General features: G+C 39.3%; 1 protein-coding gene across 1 annotated transcript in view; it reads left to right on the top strand.

Moving 5' to 3' along the window:
- Positions 1 to 12,856, top strand: part of COL1A2 (collagen type I alpha 2 chain) — a 40,079-nt gene extending 27,223 nt beyond the window's left edge. The window contains exons 35-52 of the mRNA XM_026843207.1: positions 507 to 560; positions 655 to 708; positions 811 to 918; positions 1,918 to 1,971; positions 2,065 to 2,118; positions 3,043 to 3,204; positions 4,588 to 4,695; positions 5,108 to 5,215; positions 6,872 to 6,925; positions 7,031 to 7,138; positions 7,317 to 7,370; positions 7,709 to 7,816; positions 8,493 to 8,546; positions 8,676 to 8,783; positions 9,189 to 9,435; positions 9,850 to 10,040; positions 11,122 to 11,364; positions 11,938 to 12,856. Of these exons, the coding sequence (XP_026699008.1) occupies positions 507 to 560; positions 655 to 708; positions 811 to 918; positions 1,918 to 1,971; positions 2,065 to 2,118; positions 3,043 to 3,204; positions 4,588 to 4,695; positions 5,108 to 5,215; positions 6,872 to 6,925; positions 7,031 to 7,138; positions 7,317 to 7,370; positions 7,709 to 7,816; positions 8,493 to 8,546; positions 8,676 to 8,783; positions 9,189 to 9,435; positions 9,850 to 10,040; positions 11,122 to 11,364; positions 11,938 to 12,084 (2,016 nt within the window). The 3' untranslated portion in view covers positions 12,085 to 12,856. The remainder of the gene's footprint in view (positions 1 to 506; positions 561 to 654; positions 709 to 810; positions 919 to 1,917; positions 1,972 to 2,064; positions 2,119 to 3,042; positions 3,205 to 4,587; positions 4,696 to 5,107; positions 5,216 to 6,871; positions 6,926 to 7,030; positions 7,139 to 7,316; positions 7,371 to 7,708; positions 7,817 to 8,492; positions 8,547 to 8,675; positions 8,784 to 9,188; positions 9,436 to 9,849; positions 10,041 to 11,121; positions 11,365 to 11,937) is intronic.
- The last annotated feature ends 254 nt before the right edge of the window (positions 12,857 to 13,110 follow it).

Below are 13,110 nucleotides of genomic sequence, written 5' to 3'. Positions count from 1 at the left end.
TTAGGAGTTCCATAAAAACCGATTCCATCTTTCTAGTATGCACAAACTCGGCAAGCTTTTCAAATTTGGGAGGCAAGGGTTATTGGGACTGAGGAACTATTTAGTAAAGTTTGCTGTAGCACCTCAAACCTTTTCCTAAAAGGGCAGGGAAGGGATGCACATCTATATAGCAGTGAGTTACATGGGGAGAAGATTCTGATTTAGGCTTTCTCTGAATTCTTCCTAGTTGAGATTAATCTCCACAATCCTCCTCACTGTGAGAAGAGGTTTTGATATGGCGATGAACAACTACACATTAAGCTCAGAATGATTCTTTATCCTGTCTGAATATCATTAGAAATTATGAATACGGGGTGGGTTAAAACAGAAGCATTTTTAGTAACACCCTTTTCATTGGAGACACGGGGAGACTCACTGTATGCATCTGTACCACAAGGTCACCCCTGTTCTGACTGCAGTGAGGCATTCCCCCACGGTGTCATAATGTTTTCTGCCATCTGTTTTAGGGTGAAGGAGGTCCTGCTGGTCCTGCTGGTCCTGCTGGTGCCCGTGGTATCCCTGTAAGTAGCAATCCCTACAACCATTCATGAGTCAAAGACATGATGTTCAGGAAAATGCCCATTCCAACCAGTCCTCTCTTTGTCCTCTCTTTAGGGTGAGCGCGGTGAGCCTGGTCCCGTAGGTCCTAGTGGATTTGCTGGACCTCCTGTGAGTATTGCTTGCACTTTCCTCTTCTTGATGCCATGCCATTCATCTGCTCCCTTTGCATGCCCTCCTAACTCCTTGTTCTGTGTGTTTTTCTGACTACAGGGTGCAGCTGGTCAGCCTGGTGCTAAAGGCGAGCGTGGGCCTAAAGGACCTAAGGGTGAAAGTGGACCGACAGGTGCTATTGGCCCAATTGGTGCTTCTGGACCACCAGTAAGTGAACTGTGTCTTTGTAAAATGCATAGTTCTTAACTGTGCTATGCAAGCAATACGCTAACCTGAAGGCCTTGAATTTTTAAAAGGTAATTAAAAAAAAAACCAAACAAAACCTTCAAACTAAGCTGCAAGGAAAGTCACCATACTGATTTTCACACATTATATAAACTTTGTCAATCTATTTATGTGGGCTCAGATCATAAGTCTGGAACTGAAATGAAGAGAAAAAAAAAAAAATTTTCAACTTGCCCTGAAGATCAGCAAAATCAGTCTATCTTGGACCATTCAGGGGGTGATTGTGGGTAAGTTCTGAGCTGAGGATATTGATGTCTTCCTCTCAAAGACAGGATGTGCTGTCACAGTCTGATTTTCAGACCCAGTCATCCAGAAGCATACGTGCAAATTTGTCTGTGCACCCACTTACACACAGGCTTTTCATGTGCTAACACCTTTATAGCCCAAAGGTATATACTGCTTCACATGCATGCAGCCCATTATTGGGGAACTGGTTGAAATGATGCAGAAAGTCAGGCCCTGGTATTTCAGATACTGTAAAGTGTTGCAGGATAACATGGGTTCTTACTGTATGACTCTAATAGAGCAATACCAAGCCCTTGCACTACATGGCTGTATGACTGTATAGTCATACAGTGCAAACAGAGGACTTGCTGTTCTTTGCCTTACTATGTCTTTCACATTTTGACTTCCAGATTTGCTTAGATGCACATAACATTTGCAAGGCAAATTCATTTGAATCGTAAATGCCTCATGCAACTCTTCTCTGTCCTTACAATGCTGATTTAAAATGCTTCTGAAAATTTACTACCCCACTATCAGGACAGGAACTGTGGTTTTGGGCCCAGTCCTCCTCCTGTTAAAGTAAAAAGCAAAATGGCCCTTAACTTCCATGAGGGTGAGACTAAGCCCTTATTCTAAATAGGGAACATTAACAGTCTTTGCTTGATTCATCTGTTTTCTTCAATCCTTTGTACATAGGGTCCCGCTGGTGCTGCTGGTCCTGCTGGCCCTCGTGGTGATGCTGGTCCTCCTGTAAGTCCTTAGGCTTTTGGCACTGACATTGTTGCTTTTCATGAAGTCATTGTTTCCTTTAAATCAAATCTTCCTCTTCACTTTTATTTTTAGGGCATGACTGGTTTCCCTGGTGCTGCTGGAAGAGTTGGTCCTCCTGGCCCTGCTGTAAGTAGCTAACAAAGAAGTTCTAATAGGAGATAACCCAGACATTGTGTTGGTTAGGGATAATCCTCATTTTCGTTACATTGACACAAATTCTAACTGCATTGTAATCACCTTAGATCCTTATAGGACTGGATGAGATAAGAAAAAGTCTCAACTGTTTAACCTCCCAGTGTGGGAGTTACGCGTTTAATTTGTGGATTATTTTACAATCCATTGAGCATCCCTCTGCATCTTGAGGTGCCTAACCATTTCGATAGATCTGGGTTTATTTTGCTTTAGTTCACCATGAGTAACTGCACAGTCTTTGATTTTGAGTTAAACAAGAAGGTCATATCCTATTTGAAAGAAAAATGTTAAGTTTATCTTGTATCCACACTGTCTATAGTATCTGCAGTTCCAGCCCCTGCCTCAAGCAGAGCAACTTCTGCTTGTGTTTACAAATGTGAATCCCTGCTTCTTCATTTTTCAGCCAAGAATTCTTATTTCAAAATGACATTTGTAGCTTTTCTTTTTAAAGGTGATTCCAACATTTACCAAAAAGCACTTTTTTTTTCCTTAGATATCCTACACTTAAATTATTGTAAATCTCAGTATCCAAAGCAAATAATCCTGTTGAATCTGAAGAGGTTTTTTTCTCATAGATTTTATAGTTGCAGTTAATGTCTCCAGAGCCAAATCAATATCTTCCTCGCCAAATTTTGCCACTTTCACCTGCACTGAGGAAAAAAAAAAATCTCAGTTCAGTAATTCTACTGATTCCAGCTATCTGCTTCTAACAACAGCAACAGAAGTTGCTTCAGAGCAGCTGATAACCTGTATATTGCAAAGCACAATTTTTGTGCATGGACATAAAATGAAATTTACCTCTGTTTTCCTGTTAATGGGTCTATATTGTAATGGTATCCTATTCATACTCAATCCTAGGGCATCAGTGGTCCACCTGGTCCTCCTGGCCCAGCTGGCAAAGATGGTGCTAGAGGTTTACGTGGTGATGTTGGTCCAGTTGGCCGTACTGGTGAACAAGGTATTGCTGGCCCACCTGGTTTTGCTGGTGAGAAAGGTCCATCTGGAGAGGCTGGTGCTGCTGTAAGTTATTGAGTATTGCATCTCCCTAAAAATGTTTCTCTTCATGTAAATGTTATGGCTTCTAAGATACTTTTGATATTTGTGATGGGCTTTTTTATTAGCAAACTTAGCAAAACTTTTAGGTAGAAGTTCCACTGAGACTCAAGAAATTGTTATAGACATGTTTGACAAACATGCCATAAAAAGTGAACCTGATCTCTGCATCAGGTTTTTATCTCTTTTTTTTTTTCTTGTGATGAGTTGCATCTTTCTCTGCAAGTAGCTCAAATGCAAACAACAAGGCTAACTACAGAAAAAGTTGCTACTTAGTCTGAGAAAGGAAAGCAGAGTCTCCTGCTCTGAAATTGAGCACCATGGATGGAAAAGAGGAACATGTGAACATCCATTTAGAACAATCTCAATTCATTTCTGCATCAGAAACTCTATAATTTGTGGGGATCACAAGGTTAAAGTTATCTGGCCTAAGGTTGTCTTAGAATTATGCAAATACATTAATTAATTTTGAGTGTCTTTAATAATTCTGGATGTGCAAGCTTAGCTTTTCTAAAGCCAGACACATTTCTGTCTTAAGGAAGTATGCACTTGTATGAATTAGCACTATAGTGTTTCTCAATAAAAAATTATACAAATTTCTTCTGTGATTTGCAGAAGTTGCAGCTAAGAATGAAATCTTCAGTGTCATTGTCACACATGTATGTTAAAATTTTATACATGATAATTGAAAATTTTCCCTTTAATGCCCAGTAAAAAGCAATAAATTTTCTAATTTTTATATTCTAATTTAATTTCAATAATGAAAAGCAATTGAACTAGTAGGCCTGACGAAATTAAGATAATAATTTAGGGTAATCTGTCAGGTTGAATACTTATGTCAAGTTTAGCTCTATATATGCTCAAATTTCAAGGAAACGGAAAAGTCACTTAACTAAACAAACTTTACCTTTCAAATGGTCAGCAGAGACCTCTACAGGTTGATTTGAGATGTCAGATACCACCTAGATATCTTCTAAGGCTGTTTCATCATCAGTCTCTGCTGTGGAATCCTCTGACATAGTTGTCTTCTCTTACTGAATACTCCAGTTTTCATGCATCACCCACTGTTACTGAATGGGAAAGGAAGAAGCATGTGTATAATGTCCAGAAACAGCATTTTCACTGGAAATCAATTGTGAGGGGAGTATAACTGGCATTACATTCTTACAGACCTTTAGTTTTAAAGTCTTATGGCTTGGTTGCAACTTCTTCCATGCAGGAACTACCACTGACACAGATATCCTTGGAAAGTAGTTGGTACTATTATAGAGCAAAACAAATAAGAAATGTGGAGGTCCATAAAATTTATTTTTCTCTGTTAATGTAAATAATATTCTCTTCATGTCATAGGGTCCTCCTGGTAGCCCAGGTCCTCAGGGTATTCTTGGTGCTCCTGGTATCCTTGGTCTGCCTGGGTCTCGGGGAGAACGTGGTCTTCCAGGCATCTCTGGAGCAACAGTGAGTATATTAATTAACTGCTTTAAACAGATATGTGTAAAGAAAAAGTTGAGGTCTCCTCTTATGGGAAGCCGGGTAAAAGGAGATCTAGATTCTGCTGCTGCAAACAGAGGGTATGAACCTAACAGACTTAGAGCAGTGAGGAAATTATTTCTTGCTGTAGACAAACAAGACTGTCTGCAGGGGAGTGTATTTTTGAATGGTATGAGAGGTTTCTGATAGAAGAGGTAGAAAAAATATAGAATTAAGATAATATTTGGTATAGTTAGATATGTTTCTTATGTCCTGGTTCTTTCTCACTTCCAGAATCAATTGCAGAGAAATCTTTCTCTTAGACAAAGGCCAAAAGTTCAGTAAGAATGGTTTGTGTTGTATTATAATGCCACATTTTGTTACCACTGTTCTGTATTAGGGTGAACCTGGGCCCCTGGGTGTTTCTGGTCCTCCTGGTGCTCGTGGTCCCTCTGGTCCTGTGGGTTCTCCTGGTCCAAATGGTGCTCCTGGTGAAGCTGGTCGTGATGTAAGTTATGTCTTATTTCCTCTTCAGGATTGCCTTTCTTTTTATTCTGAGCTAAAAACAAATACACAGAAAAAAATGGATGCAACTGGAGACTGTTCTGCTTAGCAAACTTGTACCTTCTGGTGTCTTCAGGGAAAATTACAGCAGGATTCTAATAGACATGGATTGCCCTCCCCATCCCCAGCTAGGTGGCAGATTCTTCACAGCACAAGTTGTATCTGAAATGCCTCCTGGAGTCACTGTCAGAATCTTTTGACTTTTTACTTAATTGCCAAGAAAGATGGAGTGGAGAACAAATTACTTCATTGTTGGAACTGGGGAAAATAGTACATCCCAGGGGATAAGGGTTTGGCTATAGAGATTATATCAGGAAAGCTTGTTATCATCAAATTTTCTTAAACATCGTTAGATGTAATATGCATATCTTTCAGGGAAGTATAAAAATTGCAGACACTTTTACTTGAGGTATCTAGTGAATCATGGTATTAAAGAAAAAGCATTTTTTAACTTAAGGCCCACTCAAAAGGCATATGAATCACATTACACAAAATGTTGGAAATCAGTTACTGGACTTATGGTCACTGTTTTGGAGTGCTAACAAAACAGATACACTGTAATGTTGTGACTGAGCTACATAATGTTTCTCAATGTCCATTCCCTTGCCACAAAATGTAAAGTATGTTTCTAGGCTAAAAACATGAGGGAACGAACTCTGGCCTGTGTGGCAGCTACCGCTGAACTGCAGAGATCAATGCAGGTTAAAACACAGCAGAGGGAGGACCTGAGTCCTGTGCAGAAGGGGAAATGTGGGAACACTGGAGTGGAACAAAATGCTCCCTCTAATGCCTGCTTCATGGGGGATTACTTGGAGGATAGGGCCCTGCTCCCAACTCTTCACAGAGCAGCAAATAAACTTACCCATTCAATTTAACCATCCAAGTTAGTAGTTCACCTTGGAGGGTATCCATACAGTGGCTCTACATGTTGTCTTGTCTCCTGTTAAGATAAGTTTATAAAGCTTTCTCTGAGCCTTATCAGGGAAGCTTATTTGATAACCTGTTAACACTGTTAATACAGGTCTCCTGCAAGTCCTGAGACTTACAGGATTTCAAAGAGATCACAGGATGGTAATTAAAAAGAAATAAACTTTCTGTTCAGTTGGAATTTTCTGAAGGAAAAGGTTTTCTAGTGTACTTGGTGAAACAGTTGAAGTTAAATTAACATTCACAAAGGAAGCCATTTAAGCTTGTGAAGTACCACAACAAAGTAATTTAGCTGTGTCTACTGTTTAGGTCCTTTTCTCGCCACTGACATTTTTCCTCTAAAAAGTAGGTCTCAGTTTCACAAGAGTGCAAGCTAGATGAAGACCACTATTGTTTTAAGCTTTTCATTTAGAGAAATACAGCAAAACCCAATAATTTTCTTCTAGGCTGAAGTCATAAAACCTAAAATATTTGATCATCTTATTTTTCTGAGAACATGAATATATTTAAGGGATTTGAGAGTTGCATCTATAAGGAAGAGTTTGTTATCTTCAGGATTTATGCTGTTCCATCTCAATGCCTTACTCTCATTGGGAGCAATTAGACTGACTCACAGTTCTGTGTGAGACGAAGGCTGATGGAATTTAATATTTTTTTCATGGTATTTTAACAGGGCAATCCTGGAAACGATGGTCCTCCAGGCCGTGATGGAGCTCCTGGTTTCAAGGTAACTTGTTCTTTTCTTTTATTTCATAATCATGGAATAAATATTCTCATATATGTAAGTCAGTAGTAACTCACTGTCTTTCCTTTTGCAATCCTTTGTTCCCAGGGTGAGCGTGGTGGTCCTGGTAACCCTGGTCCCAGTGGTGCTGTGGGTGCCCCTGGTCCTCATGGCCAAGTTGGTCCTTCTGGAAAGCCTGGAAACCGTGGTGACCCTGTAAGTTGATGACACCTTAATCTTTTGATTGACACAGGACTAACATTTGTCCATCATACATATACATTATACACCAAATCTCTACAGTACATGGATAATTACTTTGGATGTATTGAGCATGGAAGCTTTATTAGGTATAATATACAGCAGTGACATGCATTTTCTATTCCCATTTCAGGGTCCTGTTGGTGCTGTCGGTCCTGCTGGTGCTTTTGGTCCAAGAGGTCTTGCTGTAAGTCTGATCTCTAAATATATTACCACATTGATGTGAGAAAACATGTTTTATTAATAAGGACTCATGACTGCTCAAGATATGGGCCCAAAAAGTAGTACTTAAGGAGCTGTAAATACAGATCTAGAATCTGAATCAGTACTCGCTCCTGTGGGACTGATCTTGAAGCTTTTGGGATTGACACTCTTCCCAGGTGTGTTAACAGAATGTGTATATATATATATATCAGGGGCAACCTATGGCATAGTGTAGAATGCTCACACTTAATTCTTGCTTTGACAGTAGTATATACTTGAAGCCTTCTATTTTATTCCTCTGATACTTATATCTCTTCCTAGGGCCCACAAGGTCCGCGTGGTGAGAAAGGTGAACCTGGTGATAAGGGGCATAGAGGTCTGCCTGGCTTGAAGGGACACAATGGATTGCAGGGTCTTCCTGGTCTTGCTGTAAGTAAATGATTTTCAGGATTTTTCATATAAAGAGCAAAAAAGGGAAATAAGGTCACCCTGGTGTGGAATTACATATGCACAACCCAGCAGGCTGATACCACTTACTCTTCCCTGCACCATCTTTCAAAGGCCATAAGATTCTCTTTTAACACTCAAAGCTCTTCACATGAAATGGCAAATTTTGCTATTGCCATTGATAGTTGGATTTAGAACTATGAGTACCATTAGCTGCCCTGAAACTCAACTGCACTTGTCTAGCACAGAGTTCAAAAAGCTCTGCTTTTTAAAAAATATTATTTTTTCTTTTGGCTATGAATTGTAAAGCCTTCATATCAGAGAATCAGAAGTAATGTGTAGATTTTTTTTTTTCCTTTAAATTCTAGTATCCCCTTTAGGAGTTCTGACTTTTATTTTAAAGCCTTCTCTGAAAATCTGAAGAAACAATACAGAGACTTTCATAGGTTATCCTCTTAAATACTTCTTTCTGCTGTCTCTCCTTCCTCCCCAAAACAGGCATTTTATACCCCAGCTCCACTAATAAATGCCATTATCACTAGACTCCTATTCTCTGAGCCCAAATACACATGCTGACTATAGCTCCCTCTTAATCGTGCGAATACAGATGTGTGCCACTGCATGTTTTTAATGACTATGCATGTATCTTTCTCAATAGGGCCAACATGGTGATCAAGGTCCTCCTGGTAACAATGGCCCTGCTGGCCCAAGGGTATGTGAATTTAAAAGCATATTCAAATAACTCTCCCATTCCTTCTGTGCAATATATATGTGCACTTCCATTTCTATTAATCACTATTTGTAGTGTTTCCTACTGTCATTAAACTGAGTTTCCTTTTAGGGTCCACCTGGTCCTTCTGGTCCTCCTGGTAAAGATGGTCGCAATGGTCTCCCTGGACCTATTGGCCCTGCTGGTGTGCGTGGCTCTCATGGTAGCCAAGGACCTGCTGTGAGTATAACTTATTTTTTGTTCATTTAACACATTTATGTCAGAATTACAAGAAAAGCACTTCAAAAGCCTAGCAATTTAGGAAAAGATGTGGTGTTATTTATTAAAAAAAGAAACTACTTCCAAATGTCTGTTGTTACTTAACGTTAAACACTTCCCTGATCGCCCTAAACCTGAAGTCCTTGTTTGTGCCTTATGGCCAAGCAGTAAATACACAAAGAAGATGCATTTTCTACTGCTTGAGCCCATAGTAGTCACCACAGGGCAACTCCACATGTGCTGCCTCAGATTAGAGCTGAGGGTGCTTAGGAGTTAACTAGCCCTTTGCATGTGTGGAAACATTTAATTGAGAGAACCATATGTCTAATAGAATATTTCTTGTCTTTTGCTTTTGAAAAACTTTAGGGTCCTCCTGGTCCTCCTGGTCCCCCTGGTCCCCCTGGTCCCAATGGTGGTGGATATGAAGTTGGCTACGATGCAGAATACTACCGGGCTGATCAGCCTTCTCTCAGACCCAAGGATTATGAAGTTGATGCCACTCTGAAGACATTGAACAACCAAATTGAGACCCTGCTGACCCCAGAAGGCTCCAGAAAGAACCCAGCTCGCACCTGCCGTGACCTAAGACTTAGCCACCCAGAATGGAGCAGCGGTACGTTAGTGCCAGATACTTGCCCCTTCTGACTTAGGGAGTGCTTTCAGCTTATTAGCTGTCTTTGATGAATGGTATCCTTGGCCACCCAGTGAAAATACTAAATGATCAGTGAAGTTCTCTCTGCCTCCACTGAAAATAGATACAAGGACATTCTGAAAAGCTCTTTATAGCATGATTATGGCAGTAATTTTTCAAAGTAAGAGGAAAATATTTAACCCTATCTTTCAAATACAGTTTCTTATGCATTAACAATCTAATATATATATTTATCCCAGTTATCACTTTAATATTGTATCTAGTTGTGATACTTATGACTTCTCTCTGAGTTTCTATATCAAACAAATGAATATAAACTGAATGCAAATGTTAGGCTGAGAGAACTATTGTTCACATTTCTTTCTTCAATGGCAGGCTTCTACTGGATTGATCCTAACCAAGGCTGCTCTGCAGATGCCATTAGAGCATACTGTGACTTTGCCACTGGTGAGACTTGCATCCATGCTAACCCTGATCATATTCCCACTAAGAACTGGTACATCAACAAGAATCCCAAGGACAAGAAGCACGTATGGTTTGGTGAAACTATCAATGGTGGCAGCCAGGTAAGTGATGTATGAGAGGATGATTCCTACACTGCTCCGTGAATAATTCCCAATTCACTGACTCTCAGCAAGCAAGCGCATAAATTAAACTCTCTTAGAGGGTTACTATGAAAAAGGGAACTATCTTTTTATCTCAAGGGAATAGAGCTTCAGTTCTGGTTTGGATCACAATTTGCTAAAAGGATTTCTCAGTATTATTCCAATTTTTCTTGGTATCTGCAAATGATCAATTCAGCTTGACTAATGGCTATTGCTAAGGGATGCCTGAACTGAAATATGGTACATTAGAATAAAGACAGTTCAGAAACTGTCTGAAAAAAGTACAAAACCCATCTTTGCTTATTCTTTTAATTGAGATTTTTTTACATATGACACTGTTCCTGGAAAGGTACTTGTATTACACATCACAGATTCTGAGTGTATGCCACTGTAACATTCAGAATTGCCAGTGTAAGTAAAAAAATGTCTACTTGCATATTAAACGCTGTATGAGCCGTTTGCAAATGTATCACTTTTGTACAGCTAAGGAGATCTAATTACATAAGTCTTAAATTATGATGAAATTGCAGTGCCCAGGATCTTTAATATGAGGAACATTAGACTGTTCTGACCCACTGTGATCAGTCTTGGGTCCCGTTTGTTACAGTGGCTGAAAGTAGATGCTGTAAAATAATAGAAGAATGAAGTAAACATTTGTAATATCCACAGAAGGTATTCTATTAGACTCAAAAAAAAAAAAAAATCAGGGTTTTCTTGAGACAGGTATTTCTGTGTATCTATGGAAACAATAGATTTCTCTTCCATGAACTTGTCTGATCTTGTCTTTGAATCCACATAAACTGCTAATATTATCTTGGAACAGAGTCCTACAATTTAACTACATCCTCCCATGTCTGGTTTCAACTCACCACCTACTAGTTATATTTGATGCTCTTTGGCTCTGGAGTTGCAACAGACAAGTGATTGCAGACTTACAAGGGGTTTTTTTGTAATGTTTCTAGAGTAAATATCACATACTTCCATTGCAAACATCCACCTTTCCCCAGCTGTACAAATGACTGTGTTTCTTTCTGTTTTTCAGTTTGAATACAATGATGAAGGAGTGACCTCAAAGGATATGGCCACCCAACTTGCCTTCATGCGTCTGCTGGCCAACCATGCCTCCCAGAACATCACTTACCACTGCAAGAACAGCATTGCCTACATGGATGAGGAAACTGGCAACCTTAAAAAGGCTGTTATACTGCAAGGATCCAACGACGTCGAACTTCGAGCTGAAGGCAACAGCAGATTCACTTTCAGCGTTCTTGTGGATGGCTGCTCCGTAAGTAATGCAGGAACCATGGGCACAATAATTGCCCATGCTTAAGCATGTGATTAGGGACAGAGCTGTGCTTTGATTCAGAATTGGATTATCAGCCAGACCAGCAAAATTTTACCCAGTGAAGATAAATAGCCTACAAAACTAACTATGCCAGATCATTAACAAGTGGGAAGGACTGGGATACAAACAAATCCTACCTTGTACTATGCAGTGTGGCAAGAAAGTAAATGCTTTTCAGATGGACCAGACCCAAAATCTGTGTAAGCTGAAGACTGATGAGAAAATAGTGCACAGGCTGTAGAAGTCCTGAAAATCTCAGGCAGAGTTCTCTAATGATTTAACATCAGTGTGAATAATATAGTAGTTTATGTAGAGCATCACGCATATGACTTCAGAATATTAAAGTAAATATCCTCTCTGTATGAGACCTAAATAGTTGGATATGGGTATCTGATTTGCAAACAATGGCAGCAAAATTAATATGAAAATCTCCCAGAAAGTATCCATTCAGGTGAAACAATTCTCAGTACTATGAACAATGCAATAACAATTGTTATGAATCTTCTCTTGCAGAGAAAGAACAATGAATGGGGCAAAACAATCATTGAATACAGAACAAATAAGCCATCTCGCTTGCCCATCCTTGACATTGCACCTTTGGATATTGGCGGCGCTGACCAAGAATTCGGTTTGGACATTGGCCCAGTCTGTTTCAAATGAACGAACTAAAATTAACTTAAAGCCTCTCCCAAATTATTCTCTTGTCATTTCTTTTTATAATGAAAGCTGACTCCTTCCATTTCTTCTGTTCATCTACTTGCTTAAACTCTGGGCGAAAGAGAAGGAGAAGAATTGATTGGAGCATTGTGCAATGAAATTTAATTCAGCCCCAAAAGGACTTGGAAGTCTTTCAAGATTTAACACCTTGCTTTGGGAAATGTCAACCTTTGTAAAGAAAAAAAACCAAAATAAAAAATCATGAAAGTTTGCACCACTTGTGGCCTTTGAATATCTTCCACAGAGGAAGTTTAAAACCACAACTTCCAAAGGTTTAAACTACCTCATACACTAAATCAAGTGTGATCCACATCTTTTGTAGGTACTTCTCTATATGATCTGAGGTACTTTCAGTTCCACTCAAAATACAGTGGTGCTAATTGCATTATTACAGAGTATCTTTCCAATACTTGAACTTTGATGGTGCTAGTAGCATTTAAAGTATCACTTCTTTGTTTCTTTGAAGTCTGTCTCAAAACTTAGAATGTCCTGTCTCACCCGCAGCTTAAGCATGTGGATCATTTTTCCTCATCTTTGTCCTCTTCCTCCAAAATCAGGTGCTCCTGCTTTCAAATCTCATTTCCATCTTCTACAATGGGTAAAAAAAAAATTCATCATTTCTCAAAAAAAAAAAGAAAGAAAATGTATTTTGTATATGTGAGATGTTTAAATAAATTGTGAAAAAATGAAATAAAGCATGTCCAGTGTTCCAAAAGAAACTATTTAATGAGTTAAGTTACTTGCTTAGATGCAGTGGCAGGTATTCATACCCAGAATTTACAGTACATTTTCATTACTGCAACTATCTTAGCCCATTGCTATAAAACATTTGCTTAGAGCATTCAAAGACTGCCTACAACTGTCTTCAGGGTGCAACTGATGACTCTTCATTTCAACACCACCTTCTGAAAAGTCCACAAGAAATTCAGTAACTCTGTGCCTCATAGTATGAGAAGTTAAGAAGCAGAA

The sequence above is a fragment of the Athene cunicularia genome, assembly GCF_003259725.1.
Source record: "Athene cunicularia isolate RWA chromosome 2 unlocalized genomic scaffold, athCun1 chr2_part1, whole genome shotgun sequence".
Lineage (NCBI taxonomy): Eukaryota > Metazoa > Chordata > Aves > Strigiformes > Strigidae > Athene > Athene cunicularia.
Note: the sequence above shows the minus strand (reverse complement) of the source record. Positions and strands in the feature narration are given on the sequence as shown.